The sequence below is a fragment of the Tamandua tetradactyla genome, chromosome 2, assembly GCF_023851605.1.
Source record: "Tamandua tetradactyla isolate mTamTet1 chromosome 2, mTamTet1.pri, whole genome shotgun sequence".
Classification (NCBI taxonomy): domain Eukaryota; kingdom Metazoa; phylum Chordata; class Mammalia; order Pilosa; family Myrmecophagidae; genus Tamandua; species Tamandua tetradactyla.
Window position 1 is genome coordinate 113962368 of NC_135328.1, and position 22496 is coordinate 113984863.

The following is a 22496-nucleotide window of genomic DNA, read 5'->3' on the forward strand; positions in this document are numbered from 1 at the left end:
GAATCCTTCCTTATGTCTGACGTTCTCCTCTCTTCTCTCCAATTCTTTCCCAGCTTCTCTTGTAGTATCTTCATCAAGGCATTCCTTACAGGTGTCACCAGTCCTCCCCTAAGATACGTCAGATTCCTCCCACCTTGCTCCACACCCACAGTGACATTGATTCAGACAGGCCCCTTCTGTGTCCTCCATCCAGGGCTGCCACTGGCTTCAGTGGGTACCAAGAGCCTTTGAATACTCAACCTGCAAGGAGGAGTGAATTCTCCCTGGGTGGGCGTGGGAAGTCTATGAATTAGCATTCCCACACCTCTCTTCACCAGCCTTACTGAGGCAGGGCTTCCTCTTAAGAAACCCAGAGGCAAGCACAACTGATCCCCGCCGCAGTCCGGCATCTTCTGGAAGTCACCTGGACTGTCCCTCTCTACCTACACCCGATCTATGGAATAACCCATGGGACCACCCTTATAACTTTAATCCAAGGCCTGAAGAACTCTCCTCAGCCTTTTTACCTTGCAGGTGCACTTGTTGCTTTCCTGGACCAGTTTTTTTTAATTTCACAGGAAACCCATAACAACTTTGGAGATAATTAGCATGGTGGCTGGGGCAAAGTTCTTTCCATCTCTCTGATCATTAAGTTTCCGCCTTGGAGGTGGGGGTAGGAGCTTCAATTCATCCTGCCAATGAGGAATAATTTTGACTGTGTATGTATCATAAGGAAGTACATGACCAAAATTGCTTGTACACTTACACAAAGTCCCCAAAAAGACCTCAAGAGAAAAAAAATTACCTTTTTTGAAGTAAGAGTCCCAATAGGTTCATGAAGGGTATTTCTCAGGAGAAACTGGATAATATGAATTCACCTTTTCTGATGCTCTCTCCTTGAACTAATGGAAGATTTCATTTAGATTTTGAACACGTAATTGAAATATTCTTATGCACAGAATGATTCAATAAAAACAACTTCGTTGCTCCATTACTCAAGCCTGAGATAAAGCAAACCTAAAAGCTTTCAATGGGCCCTGCACACACTTTCATAGGTAGGTAAACAATGAGTATTTCTGAATCTTTCTCGTAGAAGGGAAATAGATGGCATATGAACAGGCATTTTATAAGTACTACATTCTTCACAAATATGCACACCTAAGCTTAATGGTAGGCAGTTAAAGTTACAAATATCTTGTTATATACTGATTTTCCTACTTATATATCACTTTGCCTCTTTATTTTCACAATAGTAGAGTTCTCAAAATCCCCAAATACCAGGATCTGTAAGTCGATGTTAAATGTCCTGGACTTTCACAATTTGTTTTTAATGCGGAAAGATAGAATAAAAGCTGAGCTAAACGCTCATGGATCCAGGCTTGATTGTCAACAGCTTTGCCACTGACCCACGTGTGACTTTGGGCACATCACTTTCCCTCTTGGTGTGTACTTCCTTCAACTGGAAAGTGAAGCTCGATTAATAAGAGCTCCTTCCATCGCAGGGCTGCAAGCAAGAGTCATTATTAATGCATTCCCCACACTGAAAACCAGTGGACAGAATTGGACAGGACAGTAATAAAATACAAGCAAGCAAAGTAAGGTAGTTCTGGATTCTTAAGTACTGAGCTAAAGCATCACTTAGCTTTCAGAGGCAATAATGACTACAATTCAGGAGTTGGGAGTTATTTAGCCTTCAATTGAAAAGAAGGTTCTCACTGTGAATGTGTTTGGTGGGGCATCTGAGGATCTCTGGGGCCTCACTACCTCATCTTGAACCGACATGAACCTGGAAAAGCCACCAACCCTGTCAATCATTCATTCTCCCCACCTTCAAAATGAGTTGGATTTGCTGTTGCTTATTTCCCCTCCATGTCAAAAGTGCAGTAGATTCCTCATGGTGTGGAATCTATTCTTTCCTTCCATAAACATCAATAGAACTCACTTCTTGGTGACCAGAGAACCAAGGGTAGGCCAGAATGAGTTCTGTATACATCAGGCTGAGAGGTTTTCTGAAAGAAAATGTTTGCTGTGTTTTTCATTATAAAATAAATTCCAAATTAAAATGTCATGGGAATATATTTTAGAAAAGAACAGCGACTCATTAACTGGCTTCTCTTGTGTTAACAGTTTGCTAACTGTTACCAGAGTTTTACAGGAAAACCATAACATTATGTATTATTATTAACAGTTTAATAAAAATGGGGTTAAAAGCAGGTATATATATATGTCTATACATATGTATATATATACTATATGCTCTATATGCCTATTATGAAACCCACTTTTGGTCTTGGAAATCCTTCTTTGTCAGCAGGTATAGTTCTATCTAATTCCTTTTAGCAAATGTGTCATATTCTGCTATGATTCTATACCACAATATAGTCTTGCTTTTGATAAATTTGCTTTGGCTAATTTTCCCAATCATAAATTTTCTGTTCAGAATATCTGTATCCTACCTCTTCGTACACGTAAATGAGTCTTGTAGAATAATGAACCCAAGAGGGGAGTTTGAAATCATATTTCAGGATGTGTTTTGGTTTATTAATTAACCAACATGTCAGAATCCACTGCTGATTCAAATATGGCAAATAAGGGGTGTACGGGATATAATATATATGTTAAAATCTTCATCAGCTATTTGCCTCAAAATGACTATTTTTCCTTAAAAAGTCTACCTCCCTTGTTTGCTATAAATATTCATTTAAATACATAAAATATAGTAAGCAGCATTTTGTCTGAATCCTATCAAGCAAATTCACTGAAGCATGAGGGCTATATAAGCAGTGGAGCGGAAGACCATGCTATTACATGGATAAATGCTCTGGAATTACTGAAGCAAGACAAAAACAATCGGCGAACATGGATTTCTGAATATGCTGAAGCAACCATGCTTGTGGGGAGGGAAAACGAAAGAGGATTGCTCATAAATAGGAAAAATATGGTTCCCATGATATTCCATAAAATCCAGTGTAAGTGCTTCGTTTGATTCAGATAAATTGTTATGCTAGTTGCCCATCAGATATTTCAGATTCATCAAGAAAGCCATGGTCATTTAACAGACATATATAATGGAAAATTTTATAGGATGATTTTCTTTTAATCACCCCGAGGTCTAATAGGGTGGTTGGCCTGCTTCCCTAATAACATTTATATAGCTTTTGCTTCAGGTCAGAGTAAAGTCATTTGTCCTATGAGGAGGTCATCTGTGACATCCATAATAGCTGCCCAGTCTCAAGAGGCTATTTGAGATTAGGGATTCTGTTGGGAAAATAAATAATCACACACACACATGCACACACATTGCAATATGCATTGCAAGCGCCAGTTTTCTAATCAAAACAAAATTTCATTCGCTAGTGTCTGCCTTTTGCCTTACTGAGGCTCCTTCTAGGTCCTCCTGGCTTAGCATACCTCACGATTCCATCCTTAGCTCCTGCAGAGACCAGGCTTTCCCTGAAGACCAGAGTCAGATCCAAGCAGCCCCCTAGGCTGTGACTCAGACTTCTTGGGGGTCCTGTGGCTTCACTCCCATTTCCTTCATCCATGCCTTTGCTGTAAAATCTACTTGGCTTTTAAAGGTGGCTTCAGCCTTGGATTCCATCTCACAATTCATCCCTCAGGCCCGCTCCCCAATGCTGAGCCAAGATCCCAGGGCTCAAGGTCCTTATCTGGGAGAATATTGGACCTCCACAGTTGATAAGCTTTAGATTGGCCAAGCGTGCTCATGCGTGCTGTGCACACACACACACACACACATACACACACACATACACACACACACATACACACACACACACGATAGTAAATATATCTAACCAGGTATAATTTAACCTACCCAATTATTTTTCAAATTAAAACTCAAAAGATATCCCCAGGACTCGGCACCTCTCTCCCCATATCTTGGATCTATATTCTCTATGTTAATACTTCAGTGTTCTCCTGGTAGTAATAGAAGATGGCTGTGGCAGCTCTGATCATTTTGAGTTCAAGCCCAGCGAGAAAATATCTCTGCCCCCGTCTCTGAATTCCCAGCAACATATTTCATTGTGTTTTGTTCAGTCTGAATCCATTGCATGGCATTCCCTGAACCAAATTTTAGGCCAGAAATTTGTAAGCACTGATTGGTTTAGACCTAAGTCATATATTCCTTCCCAGCTTTACCCAGAGCACATAGACTGAGAAGTGGGTAGAATCTCCAGGGAAATTCTGGATTCACACCTGGAAGAAGAGAGAATGAATGGCGGGTGTGTGATATTTTTGTACCAATTATTTTAATTAAGACATTGTTCAATCAAGAGTTACTAAAGACTCACAGAATGAGATAACTGAAAATCTTAGCTCCTGGGTACTTAAAATGTGCTTCCGGGAATAACAATGACAGCATCACCTGGAAGCTTCTTAGACTTGCAACCTGGAAGCTTCTTAGACTTGCAGGATCCCAAGGCCCTTGGACCTCATGGCTCAAAATCTGCATCTTAACAAGATCTCCAATCTTTACAGTAAAAATGAAAATGAATGATCTAGACTTAACTCTCATTTTTCTATATCTGGAAACTGAGGCAAGGCAAAGGAAGAGTCTTGCCCAAAGTCATACGGCTAGCAAGTGGTAGAATTGGAACTGGCATTAAAATCCAGGTCTCCTGTCTTTTGGGGAAGGCTTTACTCCAAGCTGACACTGTTTCTCATGGTGAACTTTTCCTTCACTCAGATTTACGTTCTCTATTTATTTGTTATCAAAACATACAAATCAGGAGATAAGGTACTATAACAATAATTCAGAAGTACAGCTCTGCAGTAAGAGCCTGGATTCAATCTCAGCTCTAACATTTTCTGCCTTATAAATTTGGGAAAGTTATTTAACCTCTGTAAAATAAAGTTTCCTCATCTACCTACCTCATAGAATTGTTATCTGGAATAGGAGGATACAAGGCATTTCAGAATGACATATATGTTTAAAACTTAATAAGTGTACACATAGTGCCCCAGATATTTTATTTTTATCATTATTTTCCACAGTATAAGTGTATCTGTCCATGGATCTTTTCCATCTATTTCTTTTCAGACATCAGCAATACAAAGATGGATAAAAGTGGGTACTTGACATCAAGGAGATAATATTCTATCAGAGGAGATAGAGTGGCAACAAGTGAGGCTGTGATAAATGCCAAATTATCAACATTTTAAAAATGCCACCAAAGCCCAGAAGAGGGAGTAATTGTTTTTTTCCTAGAAAAAGAGAAGCCTGCTTCACAGAACAACTTGCATTGGCCTGTGCTTTGATGGAAGCCTTGAAGTTCATCTTGGCATTCAATTAAATTTAGTTTTTGAGGCATTAACATGCATTTGATATTGACAGGTAAGGGCATTGAAAACTTGATAAGGTTACACCCCAAAAAGAATCATAGAATCATGTGATGCAGAGCTAGCACTGACTTCTGACAGAGGCTCAGATACTCGCAAAATAGCTCCCAATTCCCGTTCGGTGAAATAGTTCCATGGGATTAGTTGCAAGCAGTGGGCAGTAGGCGGGATGCGTCAGTTCCAGAACACAGTGTAGAGGAGAAGACCCAAGAGCACAAGTTCCGGCTGGTGGCGAGATGAAACAGCCTTGGTGACAGCACGTAGCAGAGCCTCCTGCCATCTAAATTAGACATGCAGGGTGAGTGAGAAATAAATGTTGGTGGTAAATCACTGAGATCTGAGGGTCATTTGCTATCACAGCCTGACTCAGGCCATCCTGACTTAGGTAAGATTGTTAGTGATTATTGAGAAGGACTCCTAATTTTGCAGATGGGAGAACCACAGATTCCGAAGGGGGGAATGCCTGAGATAAAGGGGGAGGTAGGGATCATTTGCTCAACCCACCTAGTTTTTTCCTATTACACCTATACCCCTGTTCACACAACAGTATTTTTCAGATATTTAATCTTGAAATCCTAACAAGGACATGCGTTCTGCTGCAGCCAGTGAAACCATGATCTGTCATTGGACCACAGTGCATTTCCGTATTACAAAAACAGTTGCGAATTGCCTTCAGCAAAACAAATCCATCTGTGTCTTTGCCTGCTACTTCAAAGCCAGTGAGCCATCTGAAATCAAATGTCTTAGGAACAAACAGGCTGCAGGGTTGTGACCTAGAGAGTGTGTCACTTTTCACCTCTAGCAAACGTTCACAGCTGAGAGGCAAACTCCTCCCCAGCATTTCTAATAGGAGGCTGACACACTTCTAACTAAAGCAGTTCCAGTGTGCCACTATAATAACCTACTTTTTGATTGCATTTATTTTTAATCATTATTTTCCCTGCATGCCAATCCAGCCTATGCTGCCAACCCAGAAAGAGGGGGAGGGGAGAACGCCGGGGACAGAGAGCTGTTGTCTTGGATTGCACTGCCACCTAGAGGTACTCCTGGAGAACTAGCCCACTGCCATTCGGAGAGAAGAGGCAGCTGTTGCGTTGAAACGGGACCTCTTGCGCTGCGTGGGGCCGATTCCCTTGGTTTCAGTCAAATAAAATTTATTATGGAAAAAATGCATAACTGTGGGTAGATTTTGTGAAAATTATAATTGGCCACAGAGAGAGAGAGGTCCTTTAAGGACTGGTTCAGAGGGACATTTGGAAAGTTCTTTTCATTGTAAAGGTTAGATTTAATTTGCGATTTGAACTGAGAATTGATAGGAAATCACTTGGAGATGGATCGTTCCAAAAGTCTGACGAGCTCCATTTGGTCAGAACTATAATTTGATTGCAAAAATAAAAGTTGTTTGAAATTTATTCAGGCTTTGACTTAGAAGACAGGGTATTATGGGGATAGGAAAATGGACACAGCCAGTGACACCTTGTTGTCACTTATTTTCTGCAAATGACAGCATGTGATGGATGTGTTCCTGATAAGTGTCATTATTTTGAGGGCAAACAAAAAAAAGTTTTGTTGTTGTTTCCTTACAAGATCTGCGTTTGACTTTTCCAGGCAAGGTCAATTGATCACAAATGCAAACCATCTTAAATAAACACAAGGAACTGTGTCTCAAAAAGTCGCTATTTCTAAACTATGATGATGATGAAAACACAAGTCCAAGGAAAAGATAAATTAGGCAGGCTTTTGAGAAGATAATGAATGATTTAGTCAACATTAATAATAATACTTCCAATTAAAAAAGGGGCAGCAATCTGAGACAAATCAGTGACGATCTCAGAAATTTTTAGCTGCGACCTCTTCATGATGTTGTTAGCCAATAATGACAGGCTCTTCTTTGAATTTAAAAAGCACAAACATCCTAGGTACTAAAGACCATGTGGTCGCCTTAGATCATATCAATTTTTCGGGGATCAAAAATGATCAACTAAAAGGTCAACAGACCAAAGCCAGAAAAAAAAGATTTTGCACCAAAAAACATCATACTACCCATACAAGTAGAACATTCAAGCGAGGCAAGCTAATAACCCCACCCAATAGAAGACATGATGATTTTTGTAAGGACAAAACTAGTCACATTAAAATGACTGCTTATACTTTTAAGTACCTTATCAGCGTCCTGGGACTTAATAGCTTTTTCTTCTGGATCCATCTCCGGTTGGTGGCACTGAGCCAGCCCATTATTTAGTCATCTATGAGGAATGGTTGTGTGTGGCTTTCCACTCCAAGCCTTGGGCAAAGGTGACTTTACTGAGGCCAATTTGTATGCCAGGTCTGAGGTAGGTGCTCAATAAATATTTGAATAGGATCAATGAGAGTATTTCCATAGCTTAATCAAGCCAGAGACATTTTCAACATTGATGGGGTCCTGACAACACTTCTAACCTCTCCCAAGATCCCTGATGGCTGAAGATAGAAGGTGGTTGATTGTCTGTAGGCATTCCTTGATCTACCCAAGATGCCCTCTGGGAGAACTGGAATGCTGAAAAGTCTTAATAATAAGGATTTTGCTGGTTAAAAAAAAAAGCAGCCAAGGGAAATAAAGGTAATCTGCAAAGTCATTAAACTTTATGCTTCTTTGTTGTACCTTGAAAGATCCTTAGGGGGGGTGAGGGTGAAGGGAAGGTCATTTCATTGTAACACCTCAAAGGTGCCACTGTGTCTGCAACATGTTCTCCCGAGAATACACTTAATGATTATGGCTCATTAAAATCTACGTTATCTAGAGGGTTGGTGTAAAGGATATGAAATCCCAAGGCACACCTTAATATTAATCCCATTGGAACATAGATTCTGTTTCTTTCAGAAGTATTGAATGAATGAATGAGCAAAAGAATCAACAAACAGACAATGAAGAAACAAGTGATAAAGATCACCATGCCAGTTGAAAGTAAATATTGCCATAGGCAGCCCCACCTGAACATCCATTCAATGGGTTATCATGTAATGTAAACCATTGCCTAATTATACCCAGGCAGCAGCTGGAGCTAGGAGATGCATGCTGTCCAGTGACCTGGCTGGCCTGGCCGGCAGTTGGCTTGTTGACTCCAGCAAGTTGAGCGCCACAGAACCAAAGAACATTCCCAGTTCATCATAACCAGGAGTGTCAATGATAGAAGTCAGAGTAGCCTGTCTGAAACAGGGCAAAGGAGAACTGTGGGTGGTGTTGGGAGTCAAGGAAGAGAGCGAACGTGAGGATCCAAGTTGTCAGAAAGCCAGAGAAGATGAACCATCAGATTAGAGGATGGGCAGAGGGCAGTCTGTGCTAACACTGGAGACCCCAGTTATTTTGTGTGGTTGGGCTTTTGTTGTACTATGTGTTTATTTTTCAAAATAAGTAGCCATGCATGTACGTGGAACAAATCTCAAAAGGTCCAAAAGAGCATACTGAATGACAATCTCATTCTCACCTTGACCCACAGTTCCTCAATTCCCCTCCCCTGAATTTATTCTGTATCCTTCCACAAATAGTCTATACATATATAAGCATATATGTGTCTGTATCCTTTATATCACAACTTATATTATGTGTATCAGTCTGTATCTTCCTTTTTTCACTTAAAATATATTAGAAATGGTTCCATAATAGTATATGTAAAACCGGCTCCTTCCTTTTATGACTGTATACTATTCCATTGTATGAATAGACCATAATTTATTTGGCCAGTTTTTTAAATGTATACTTAGGCTGTGTCTAAAATTTTTTATAGCAAACAATGTTGTGATGATACAAGTTTTGGATGTGTATGAATAGCAAAAAAACCCTGCATTTTAAGTTAGGATGGATAGTGCCAAATTATCTCCCAAAGAGGCGAAACCAGTTAACACTGCAACCTCTGAGTGGGCCTATTCCCCCAAACACTTGCCAGCACAACTCATCAAAGTTTGTTCTTCCAAGATATTATTATTCATCTGATAACCTGGTTGGATGGTTTTCCTAAGCTCCACATGCGATAAGGGAAGAGCTAGGATTCATGACTAAGTGAAATGGATCCCATATTCCATGCTTTGCCCAGCGCTGGCTTTACTAAACTGCTAACTTGGGGTGAAAAGATCAATGAAGTTGAGATGAGACAATCTGGGGTTTTTTAACATCTGTGACTCACTACCCATGTGACCTTGATAAATTATTTAACCTCTTTTTGGGGGGGAGGGAGGGGCGAAGGATTTCAGTTTTCTCAACTAATTTGTAAAAAGCTGGAATAATGACATTAAAGTCCTCCCAAGTCTCAAATTTTGGTATTATGTAATACGGCAAAAATTCAGTCATCTTAAAGGCAAAAGTCTCATATTATCCAAATGCATCATCATTGCCATCCTCTGAAATTTGAGAGCTGATTATCTTCATGTACCTTACCTCAAAAATAACCAGTCTTAACTCCTTCCTGAGTGCCACTAGCCCTGTGCACGAGTGTTTTTCCTCTTTGGTTCATCTCCTTAGAAGTGTTCCTCTATCACCCTTTTTCTTTTTCTTATTTCTTTCTCCCACTACCCATGTACAGAGATACTTTGTGCTAAGGAAACACAAAAATAACTGAAAAGAAACCAATTTTCTTCTAGACGTCAGTTCCTTTATGAATTGCTCCTTCATTTCAAACATTCTGAAAGTTAATGACTTTCATATTTGGATTTCTGGATTCCCTGGAGAGGCCCTACATTTGGCTTTAATTGCCGGTAATCCGTGGTAAGGGAAAGCAAAACAGAGCTCCTCACTGCCCCAGGCCTCAAAATCAAGGGTTGCTAAATTTGATATTATCCATTGGTGGACCACTTATTTTAAAATTGGAGCATTTCACTAGTTATTCAATCAGCCTCTTACCGTGGTGAGGACACACCTCCAAGCATCCATGGGGTCGACCCAGGCTGACCACCACCATTTGACTGGAGGCAAACCATCTCATCCTGCTCCTACTGCTCTCCCCTCCTCCCCCAGGCTTTCCACTTTTTCTACCTCCACATTCCTCTCTCTCCTTCTCCCCCATCATCCATTTCTGGAAATGGTTTGAACTAGTCCCCTGAGAACAAGGTCAGTGGCAGTGAGTTCATTGGCACAAAAGATGGAATCATTGTGGACCCCTCTTCTTTTTTTACCTACTCAACTCATAACGTGTAAAAATAAGATCTGGGGAAATGAATATAACTTAATTCACTAAGAATACTGTATCATGGAGGGGAGCCGGGAAGGAGTGATGCCAAAGGAATAGAACGTACAAGGCAGATTCTCAAGGAGCTGATCTATGCACCATGTTTTCCCCTTGAATCTTGGCAAAAAGGATTTTTAGATAGAATTTTCTTACGCTGTTCTCTTTGATTTCTTCAGTCCTCTTCAACTGGCTAAGGGTTCTTAATTCAAATAGAACCCTAAATATGACTATCATTCTTTTAAGAAATTTAATTTTTGAACTTCGGTTTTCTAAGGCTAATCTCAAATGCTGTCTTACTCTAAAGACTTATCATTTCCTTTCCTCAAAGTCCTTCCTACAATTAATTATGCCATTGAAGGTGAAATACATAGCTGTCACATAGATACTATACCTGTCCTTGACTGCTGTCCTGAAAAGTGAAGATACTTGGGGCTGAGCAGGGAAACACTGAGGCTCCTTTCCAAACTATTCGACTGAGTTCCTTGCAAGCACAGATGGTATCTGCTTCATCTGTTTCGCTCCCCCACCCCCACCCCCACTCCTCAAAGTTCTTTGCTCTAGCAGGCATTCCGGAAGAGTTTGAAGACAATGAAAAAAATGAGCAAAAGAACGAGTGCCCCCTTCGCAAGAAGAAGGAAGGAAGAGAGGAAATGAGGAAGGCAGGAAGGAAATAAGAGGGAAAACGAACCAGCCCCACCTCTCAGTTCACAGTCCTACAAAGCAGGAGGTAAAGTGGTGTCCTGAAACCTTGCCTGAAGACGGGAGACCTGGATTCTGGATCCACCTCTGAAACCAAAAAGACAGTCACAGGCCATCCCTGAATACCAGTTACCTCACTTCTTTTTTTTTTAATGTTTAGAATGTATAATCTCCAAAATCCCTCCTAGCACTGGTGTTCTGTAATTTTATCCTGGGCGTCTGCTCATGGACTAGGTCCTTGGAGAAGAGAGTATTCCTCTGTCCACCAGCCAACTGGGAAATCAAGAACAGGTTCTGAGGAGAACTTGAGAGCTTCCAACCCCCAAGACTGAAGGCGAAAAATCCCTATGCAGGGATTCTAAAACAACAGCACCAGCAGTCCTGTTCTGCCAAGGGAAAAGACCCTTCTGATGGTCCTCTAGAATTTGAAACAGAACCTTAACCACATAAAAAGTTGCCCACTCCTTCCAGGTGTCTCACCTCGGTGAGGCAGGATGATACAAAGAAAAGATGTTTCCTGTGATTTTGTTGTTGTTAAATACACCTTATAATCACCAGGTTGCAAGATTCTTTTCCTACAAGAGTATTAAGATTCAATAAATTTGGGTGATTTTTAAGGCTTATGTTGCCTGAGGCAGGATGCGACGGTGGAATAGATGGACCTTGGTTTGAATCCCAGCTCTTCCATACAGGTCCTGATTCAATTTAGCTAAGTCAGGCAATCACCTTTGCTGAGCCTGTTTCCTCATCTGTTCAAACAGGATAACATGTGAAAACACGTAAAAAGCTTGTAGGACACAGTAAACACTTAGGAAATACTAGCTATCCTATCTACGATATAAAATGTGTATCCTATCTGTGCCTTGGTAGAAGGTGCACTCACTGCTGTCTGATGGATGGCTGTCCTGGAGCTTAGCATCCTTTATGATGGGCCTCTCTGTACACAGGCCACGTGGACAGGCTGCAATGTGTTTTTGTTTAAAAGTGTATCCTATTGTCACAGCTGATTATTAGTTCACGGAGCATTCAATTCCATCTGACATACGACAGGACTGCTTCGTTATCTTCTAGCTTCCCATACTACCATGGAAAAGCCCAGCCTTGCTCCAGCTCAGTCTTGACCCTTTTTATGTGGCTTGTTTTTTTGGTTTTTTTCCCTCTTAAAAATATCTGGGATTTTTCTCTTTGTCCACAGTGTCTTCAAAATTCAGCATGATATACCTTAGATTTCATTCATTCTGCTAAACACTCAATGGCCCCTCTCAGTTTGGAATCTTGTCTCTCTGATATGAAAAATTTTCTTGGATTATTTCTTTGCTAATTTACTCCTGTTCTCTCTTTTCTTTCTAGAAACAGCATCATTCTCCCACATTAATCATCTCGTTTTTATACATTTCTTTCTATACCATTCCCTTCTCTTTATCTTTTTCTTCTTCTTTTTAGGCTATCTCTTCAACTTTAAATCCCAACACTTCTATCAGACATTTTGTTCTTAAAAATCACATCTTTAATTAACAATGTTTCTTTTTTTTCTGTACCATTAATTTCCCATAGCCTCTTATTCTTTCTTCATTAGAGGCAATATTTTCTGTTATTTCTATGAAGATATTACTTGTAGTGAGTCTGTATATGTATACAAGTTTTATTTGATTCCTCGAATTGTCTCTATTTCTTTTAAAGTTTTTAAAACAATTTTGGTGGTAACATACAGTACAAAATTTCCCATTTTAAAAACCACTTCCATGTATACAATTAAGTGATATTAATTGCATTCCCAATTTTGAGCTACCAATACCACCCCTTCCAAAACTTTTTCATCACCCCAAACAGGAACTCTGAATCCATAGAACAGTGAATACCCATCCACCCCTCACCAGACCACAGTGTATTTTTTTAATTTTACTTTTCTGTGTATTTGCTCAGTGTCCCCACCGAAATTCCATTGCAACTAAAATGCAGTTTCTCTAGAGTTGCAAACTTTTGAAAAAGTCATATGGCCATTCGAATAGCTTCTAAAATTATAATTGTGCGCATTACCCAAGGGCTGGTGGGAAAGCCCGTGGCAAAGCATGGTCTCCCAATTTCTGTGCAACAGAAAGTGATCAATGGCTTCACTTTCCCTGGTTAATGAGGAGCTGTCCTCTTTTATAACCTTATCAACTAAATGATATGTTTATTAGGACCAAGGACATCTTGGAACTATGGCTAGAAATCCTTCCTTCTGTTTTGGATGGTGTATTCGTTTCCCAGGGTTGCCGTAATAAATCACTATAAACTGGGTGACTTTCAAACAACAGAAATGTATTCTCTCACAGTTTGGGAGATTAAAAATCAAGGTCAGGGCAGGACGAGGCTCTTAGGGAGAAGCCTTCCTTGGCTCTTCCCGTTGCCAGTGGCCCCAAGCATTCCTTGGCTTGCAGAGATGTGAGTCCAAGCTCCACCTGCATCTTCACATGGCTGACTCTCCTCTATCTCTGGTGTCTCCAAACCCCCCTCTTTATAAGTGCACCAGTCGGCGGGTTTAGGGCCCACCCTGATCCAGGATGACCTCATCTGATCACATCTGCAAAGGCTCAACTTCCAAAAAAGGGCACATTCAAAAGGACTGGGGGTTAGGACTTGAATGTATCTTTTGGCGAGATACAAACTCAATCCACTACAGATGGGGAAAAAGAACATGTTTATTTTCACTAAACTCAAAATGAAATTTAGCATTTCTTTTAATAGGCAGTGCAGGCAACAGCCCCAGGAGTATTAGCAGCACTTGTGACCGAATCTCCAATAGAAATCAGATATTTACGATTCACATTAGAGTGCTGTAGATGTCTTGAAAAACCATATACCTTCATCACTACAACAAAATTATGGTGGCTGTTGGAACTGCCCCCATATCTTGTGGTTTGATGTGCCAACAGGGCAGCATGCATAATGCTGTTATCACAAATGTTTAAAAAATATTGGGGTATCAGCTTCTGATATCATTGGTTTCCTTATAATCCTTGTATTTTATTGCATTCATTTTAAAACATTATTCTGAAGGGATCCCTGGGCTTCAGAGGGGTCTGTGGTACAGAAAACTTAAGATTCTGATCCAGAGGGAGGAGAAGTCATGAGTCTGCTGAAATGTGCACTGGGGAGGGTACGTTTACACTCACCCACTAAAGTTTAAAGGGTTGCAGAGGCAGAAATCGGGCTTTGCTTTTTCACAGCTGGAGTCCAGCTCCTTGGACATGCCGGTTACACAGGTAAACTGATTGTTACGAGCCTGTTTGACCGAGTACATGTACTTGCAGGCGAAGAGCCAGGCTAGACTTTGGAGCAAAGCACAATGCTGGGAGGAAGTGGACTGAGTGCAAACGTGAGAGTGGATAGGAGAGAGGCAGGTAAACGCGAGTGGAAAAGGTTGCGGGCAGAAAGCAAAGCACAAGTAAAGTGCCGAGGTGAGATACAGCCAGGCATGTCTGGGGAACAGTATCCTGAGCCTGAAGATAGAGTCTGGGGCGAAGAGAGGCAGGAAGGAGGTAGAATGTGGAGTTTCTTTATTTATCTGGTTGAAGTTTGGTGCCAACTCACAACAGAATGCAAACACCCTGAAAGCCTGTCTTGTCCACAAGTGTAATGTACAAGGGCTCCAGTTTCTCCAACAGTCTCACCAACACATTTTCCTTTTTTAAATTTATTTTTATTTTTTACCATGGCCCCTCTAGTGGGTGCGAAGTGGCATCTCATTATCGTTTTGATTCACATTTCCACAATGAATAATGATGATGAGTGTTTTCCATATGTGCTTGTTGGCCATTGTTTTTGGAGAAGTGTTTATTCAGGTCCTTTGCCCATTTTTTAATTGGGTTATTTGTCTTTTTTGCTGTTGCGTTGTAGCAGTTCGTTATACATCCAGGATATTAAACCCTTATCAGATATAAGGTTTGCAAATATTTTCTCCCATTCTGTAGGCTAACTTTTCTCTTTCTTGATGATACCCTTTGATGCACAAATGTTTTAAATTTTGATGAAGCCAAATATTTTGCTTCATAGCTCATGCTTTTGGTATTAAAATTTCAGAATCTATCACCAAATCCAAGTTCTTGAAGGGTTACCTCTACTATTCCCAGGATTTTTAAAAAGTATTTATTTTTTGTAGGTTGTATGGCAGGGGTCACATTTCATTCTTTTTCCATTTGGGTATTCCCTCATTGCAGCCTATTTCTGAATTTTTGTTTGGTTTTTTGTTCATTTGTTTGCTTGTTTGTTTGGGAAGTGCATGGGCTGGGAATCGAACCGGGTGACCTGCATGACAGGTGAAAATTCTACCACTGAACCACCCTTGCACACCCTATTCCTAGAATTTTGCATAAATGAAATTTTATCCTTCCCTGTGATTTCAAATTGTGGTATTTTTGCCAGTTTTCATTTCCAGCTATGAAAATTTATTTTAATATCCAGATCTAGAAATAAAAAATACAATTTTTATCTTAAAACTCAAACAAATCTGCTTTCCTAGGGAGCTATTCCTAACTGGAGGTTTTGGAATATGAACCCTGAGGATCCTTTTCAAGTGGTTCCTTATAGTATAAGCACAAAGATTAGCTTGCATTTAGAGAATCCCACTAACCCACCACCAGTTTTATTGTCATTTAGATTTAAAGCCCCAGCAGGCTCTGGAATTCTCTTCATCCCCTCAACTACTGGATCCAATCAGCCTGTGATAAATGAGCATGCTGCCTCTATAAAGATTCCATTCATACCTGTCCATTCTAACTTTCAGGTTCCCTCATTTTCTCTCTTTTTCTCCTCCTTTCTAGTCCATCCTATACTGTATCTTATCCTCTATGATGTCTCAGCTTTGCGTTCGCTGAAACACCAGAGAGTAATTTTATCATCTTTATTTTACAAATGAAGAAACCAGCGTACACAAATGTTGTCCTTTGTTCAGTTATCCAGCTGGTAGGCTTACACTTACTGGCAATATAGTACAATACCCCTCCTCTAATTTATTTCTATTTTCTGCAACTACTGTATCTATATGTCTGCTGAGATTCTTTGCAAAGCCTGCCTTATTTAAGCAGTTAATTCTTTGATAATCTACTCAACAAATAGTCCTATTAAGGTTCTACCAGTAGAGAGATAGCAGTAAGCACAGTAACTAAAGGTTTGGAGTGTGATGTGTCCTTAAATCTAAAGGCAAACGGGATATCAATAAGCTAAAAACGGTGCTACAGGACATGGAAAACAAGAATGCAGTAACACTGATTTTAAAAGCTCTCTCGACAGAAATAGAGAGCAGGCAGCCTCATCTTAGTTTGGGAGTTTAGGGGAAAAAATCCCAGAAGAAGTGACGTTGAAGCTAAAACAGAAGGACGAGCAGGAGTACGAGGGTGGGTGGAGTGGGGCGGAGTGACGGGAAGAGCGGGCAGGAGGGTGGCCAGAGCACATCATGAGCATTTTCTGCAGAAGTCTTTTTGTTCCTGCCACCACGCTCAGAGCTGGTCTACCTGCTGTCCTGTTGGCCAAGACACCGTGGTTGTGACTTAGCACTGAATGCTGGGGTCATCTTCTTGGGAAGATCTGACATCCTTTCCTCCCACAGCCAGGAAAAACCAAGCATGAAAGAGATACAGCTTCATAGGGCCATCTCCTAGAAGTGAAATTACTTCAGGAATACAAGCAATAAAATGAAGGAGACATCCAAAAGGCTGAAGGAAGCATACTTTATTGAATTTACAATTCAGAAAACATTTGTTGTTCCTCAGACATTTGCATTGCTATAAAAATTATGCCTTATGCTATAATTATTAGTGGTTTGAAGAGAAATAAACAGTATAAACGAAATATGGCCCATGCTATGAAAATGTAAACCATATAAATCAAAATCATAAAACAATTACTTAGTACTCAGAGGCCTACTTAATATATACATACAAAATGTCTTACACACATATACAATAAAAGCCCACAAAACCATCACTCTGATCCGATCACTGCACAAATACGAAAATAAATCTCTATGTTTAACCTCAATTTTATCTCCAGCAGGAGGGCTGTGCAACTTAGGTTTATGCAAATCACAGTTAGTATTAAATAATCAAATGTCACATTTGTCATATAAAGCAGCAAGCAGAGAAAATAAATTATGAAAATGCATGAGGCTAAAAGTTAGCAGTGAAAAAAGTCTCCTTATCCAATATTCTTTTCCATGATAAAATTAAAATATTATTCAATGTCAGAACACATAAAACAAGGATGCAGTATAATTGTGATTTTAAAAGCTCTCTCAAGAGAAACCAAGGTGAGGCGAGTTACTTGCATAGGAATGTAAAAATGTATCAAGTTAAGTCTACAATAAAGACATTAAATACGTTTGTTCTTACTGAAAATATATAAATTTGAGAACACCTTCATGAATCACAATATTTGTAATAATCTCTCAACAATGAAGCTGAAAGAGCATAAACAGCTTTTCTTAAAAAAAAAAAAAAAAGATTGCTAACCACAGCAATATGGTCTCTAATTCGGATTATGTTGCTGGGTTCCAAAATATATATCCAGTTTTAAATACTTACAGATGATTGCTTTGCCTCCAAAGGCACATCTCCTACTAAATTTGGGTGCACTGGCCCTATGATACATACACAAAGACCGAGATAATACTTCTGTATCAAATGTATACTCTTATTTACAGATTGGAAGACAAATATAAAGGGACACTTTAGGGGGAAATAAATAAAGGCAACAAGATATAACTTGTACACGAACAGAGTTTTGTGCGATTGCATTGAACAGCCGAACACGTCCCACGTGTCAGCATATATTATCTATCAGCTTATCCTAATCTAGGCTCAAAAGATATACTGAGGCAAAATGCAGCGGAAAACTTTTGTTTCACCACGTCACAAAATAACCACTCCCTCCCCTGTTTATACTGACAACTCAAGTGTCAAGTAATTCATCCTTTGGGTTAAAAAAAAATGTAATTTTTCTTCTGGGAACAGAAAGATCACTCTTTTCTTCCATGAAACAGCTATTCATGGTAAAGCTACTAAGGACAGACCCAAATTTTCAGTAGAAAATACTAGATGTTCTCGAGAGAGAGAGCAGGCATGTTTTTTTAAATCTAAATGATTTTGTAGCTGCTTATAATCTCTTCATGTAATACACCAGGCCAATTTTCAGTTTTTTTTAAAGAGGGTAAGTTAAGGCTTGATCACAACAAAAATCATGAACATGAGAAAGACTGCTACACGTAATTTTTTTTCGCATGGGCAGGCACCGGGAATTGAACCCAGGTCTCCAGCATGGCAGGTGAGAACTCTGCGACTGCACCACCATTGCTTGCCACATGCAATTGTTTTAATTCAAAGAAAACAAATATTTTGAGATTACATAAAATACAATAAATAAAAGCTATTATTCAAACTTCTTCAGCAAGCTACTTGGGGCCTGGAACTATATGAACCAAGGTGAGCGATGTGTCTTGCTGTGAAGAACTTGTTTCTTGCTGCTTGAAAACCTTGAGTCTCTGATCCACCCTTAGAGCAGGCGCAGAGTCCTTCGGCTGATATTTCAGAGGGAAGAGCGGGAAGCCTGGCAGGGTCTGGGAGACCAAGACCAGACCGGCTCTTGGCGGAGACGGGCTGTGTTACACAGAAGACTCTGCCTTACCTCGGTGAAAGGCGATTCCTATTTTAAAGGTACTATTTTCCAAAATGTGACATTTCCTTTGCTGTTTATTATTTAAGGGAGTTATTGCTGGCAACTGAGAAGTCAAGGGATTGGCATTATATCGGAAATCATAGCTTTTAAACCCCAGGAAGTTTTGAAATAAGTATGCATATTTTTATTTGGCAAAATGTTAAATTCTCTAAGCCAATGTGTTATTTTAATGATATAAAACACATATCCTAAAATGCACCTTTTTTATCTTCCCTCTCAAAACCCTGTATCCATTAGCAATCACTACCCCTCACCTCATCCCCACCAGGCCCTAGCAACCACTGGCCAGCATTTTTTTGTTTTTGTTTTTAAGTGAAGAGTGATAACTTTCCTGGGCATTGTACTTTTGGTGATGTATGACTTCAAAAAGTCTCCATTAATTTAATTTAATTTAACCATGAACTTCATAGTATTATGAGTTTATAAAATACCCCTTTTTATACACTCTTATTTTTGTATCAAAAAGGCTTTCTCTGTGCATAAGAAATAGATTCTTCTATTTCCATAGGAGGCTAAAACATTACCATTTTTTCTCAATTAATTAATTTTTTTCTGATGTGAGATAAATCAATATCCTGATATTTAAAAATCATGAATAAGCAGGGTCTTTATTACCTGCAGGCCAGCCCGCTCTCCTTGCCAGCATTTAAAGCACTACAGAACCTGAGAGGGGTCACAGCTTACAAGGCCTTCAAGGTCAAGCTGCTGATTTTACAGAAAAGGAGACAGATCCAGTGTGAGCTGGTGACTTGTCCATGACCACAAGGCAGAGCTTGGACAAAGAACTCCTTTTACTAGGACTCTAGGATATTCTGTCTTAGGTTACCTACAAAAACAGCACACTAATTATATCAGTGAATTCTTTGGGGTCTGGAACTACGGGAACTTTGATCTGAGCATGTGATTTTTTCCAACTTAAAAACATTTAACACTTCATCTTTTCAGACTCTCTAAGGACAAGAAGACAACTACATTTAACCAGAGGTCTAAAGTCATTATTAAGACGTGGCAAAGAAAAGTGGAGGGACCGGATGGACCAGTGAGCAGGATGAAACTGCCCATGCGGAACTCTCCAGATGGCAGAGGCCATAGGTTATGCCCCTCAACTGAAAAAACAAACAAGTCATGCAAATCCGGTACTCTGAAAATGAAGGTTTCATAGGCCGAAGATGTTTTGGATTTTTACCCATTACAACAATTCTTCATCTGTGTTGACTTTTTGGAAGTGGTCCCGGTCAGGTTGGTAATGGATTTGCTGTCATCCTCATCAGTTCTTTTTTTCACTTCCCTGAAAAGAGAAAATGAGAGTAAGAAAAAGGAGGGTAGGAGTGAAAAGATGTTCGGGTGGGGTGGGGAAGCAGGAGAGAGAATTACTAAACCCCAAGAGGCTCTGTAGAAATTTCTTAAAAAGTAATGCTGAGGACTTGCCACCACTGGACATGTTTGCAGGTGCTGACTTATGTTTTCTTCACAAGAACCATATGAATCTGGTGTGACCAATTTTATATAAGGGGAAATGAAGGCACAAAGAGGTTAAGAGATTTCCCTTAAGTCACACAGCTAGAGAAGTGGCAAAGCTGGGGTTCAAACCAGGTAGGCTGGTTCGTGCACCTGTGTTCTGAACACCAGGCTACACACACACGCACGTGTGCATACACACACAAGCACACACCACCTCTCTCCCCTGTGCTTTCAGGATGCTTTATAATCTGCCACAAGCACAGTTCAGAATGGGTCTCAAAATCCATCTCCAGTAACAGGTCTACATACACTTCCTCACCTGCCTCCTCAGCCCCTTCAAATCTCTGCTCAGTTGTTACCTTCTCACTCAGGCCTAGACTGATGATATTTATTTAAGTTGCTTCCACCAGCACTACTCTCCCCCTTTCCTGTCTTTATTTTTCTCCATAGCATGAATCACCTCCTAATGAGGATATAACTACTGATTTCTTTGGCTGTCTGACCCCCATCTACTCATGTGCATAACCCAGGAGATCAGGAACTTTTTTTGTGTTTTTTTTTTTTTTTTTTGCACGGGCAGGCACCGGGAATCGAACCCCTGGTCTCCAACATGGCAGGCGAGAACTCTACCTGCTGAGCTACTGTGGTCCGCCCAAGGCCAGGGGCTTTTATTCATGTTTTAAATTCATTGCTATGCCCCCAACTCCTATCATCATGTATGAGTTCAGTAAATATTCGTTGGGGAAAGAGTATATGGATTAATATTCATATTATGATAAACCTGAATCAGTCATTCATCACTGTGCTGGTTTGAAAGGATTATGTACCATAGAAAACCATATTTTAATCCTGATCCATCGTGGGGAGGCAGCTGTTACTTTTAATACCTATTCACTACTGTAGGTTGGAAACTTGACTGGGCTGTCTCCATGGAGAGGTGATTCACCCAACTGTGGGTATTAACCTTTTTTTTTTTTTTTACATGGGCAAGCACCGGGAATCGAACCCGGGTCCTCTGGCATGGCAGGCAAGCATCCTTGCCTGCTGAGCCACCGTGGCCCGCCCAAATTGTGGGTATTAACCTTGATTAGATGGAGATGTGACTCCACCCATTCCAGGTGTGCCTTGATTAGTTTACTGGAATCCTTTAAAAGAGGAAACATGTTGGAAGAAGCTTGAGAGACGCGGGAGAAAGACAGCAGAGCCAAGGCAGAGCCTTGAGAATCCCAGAGCCCAGCAGCCAGAGAGCTTTGGAGACGAAGAAGGAGTACATCCCCAGGGGAGCGGCATGGAACAAGAAGCCTGGAGAGAAAACTAGCAGTCATCACATCACCATGTTTGCTATGTGCCTTTCCAGCTGACAGAGAAACCCTGAACTTCATTGGCCTTTATTGAGTGAAGGTCACCTCTTGTTGGTGCCTTAATTTGGACATTTCTATAGATTTGCTTTAATTTGGACAATTTCATGGCTTTAGAACTGTTAACTTGTAACTTGTTAAATTCCCCTTTTTAAAAGCTGTTCCAGTTCTGGTATATGGCATTCTGGCACTTTGCAAACTAGAACATGACCTTAACAAAAATAATGAGGAGAAAACATTCTTCGATGACATGATAATGGAGACAACAATGGATGGGAGGAAAAATGACACCTCTCTCTTCCTGAGTTTCTTTTAGAGTTAACAGCTAGAGCAAACACTGGGAAAAAAATGTCTTACTCCCCATGACCCTATGAAAGCCCCTTAGAGAAGATTCCTTCATAGTGTAACCCCTGAGGCTGCTTGTGAAATATGCAGATGCTGAAGTCCCACCTTAGACAAAATGACAATCTCTGGATTCATCCCCAAACATGGTCCCAAACAACTCCACCCTTCCCTGATGATGCAAGGAGTGCCCTCCCCTCTTCAGGACGTGGAGCTAACGCCAGGGCTGGCTCTGTGTCTGGTCTGACTACCAGAATTGGGAGGAAATGACGCTCTGGGATTTACAAGCCCGGGTCTTAAGAAGGCCTGGTTCCTGGAGCCTTGAGTGGCCACTTAGGATGCCAGGGCTTCCTCGCCGGAGAGGGGCCAGCGGCCTGGAGACCACGGG

At 40.5% G+C, this 22496-nt stretch overlaps 1 protein-coding gene across 1 annotated transcript in view; it reads right to left on the bottom strand.

Moving 5' to 3' along the window:
• Positions 1-16926: 16926 nt before the first annotated feature.
• RASEF (RAS and EF-hand domain containing) overlaps positions 16927-22496 on the bottom strand; it is a 91265-nt gene continuing 85695 nt past the window's right edge. The window contains exon 17 of the mRNA XM_077148527.1: positions 16927-20235. Coding sequence (XP_077004642.1) covers positions 20130-20235 — 106 coding nt within the window. The 3' untranslated portion in view covers positions 16927-20129. The remainder of the gene's footprint in view (positions 20236-22496) is intronic.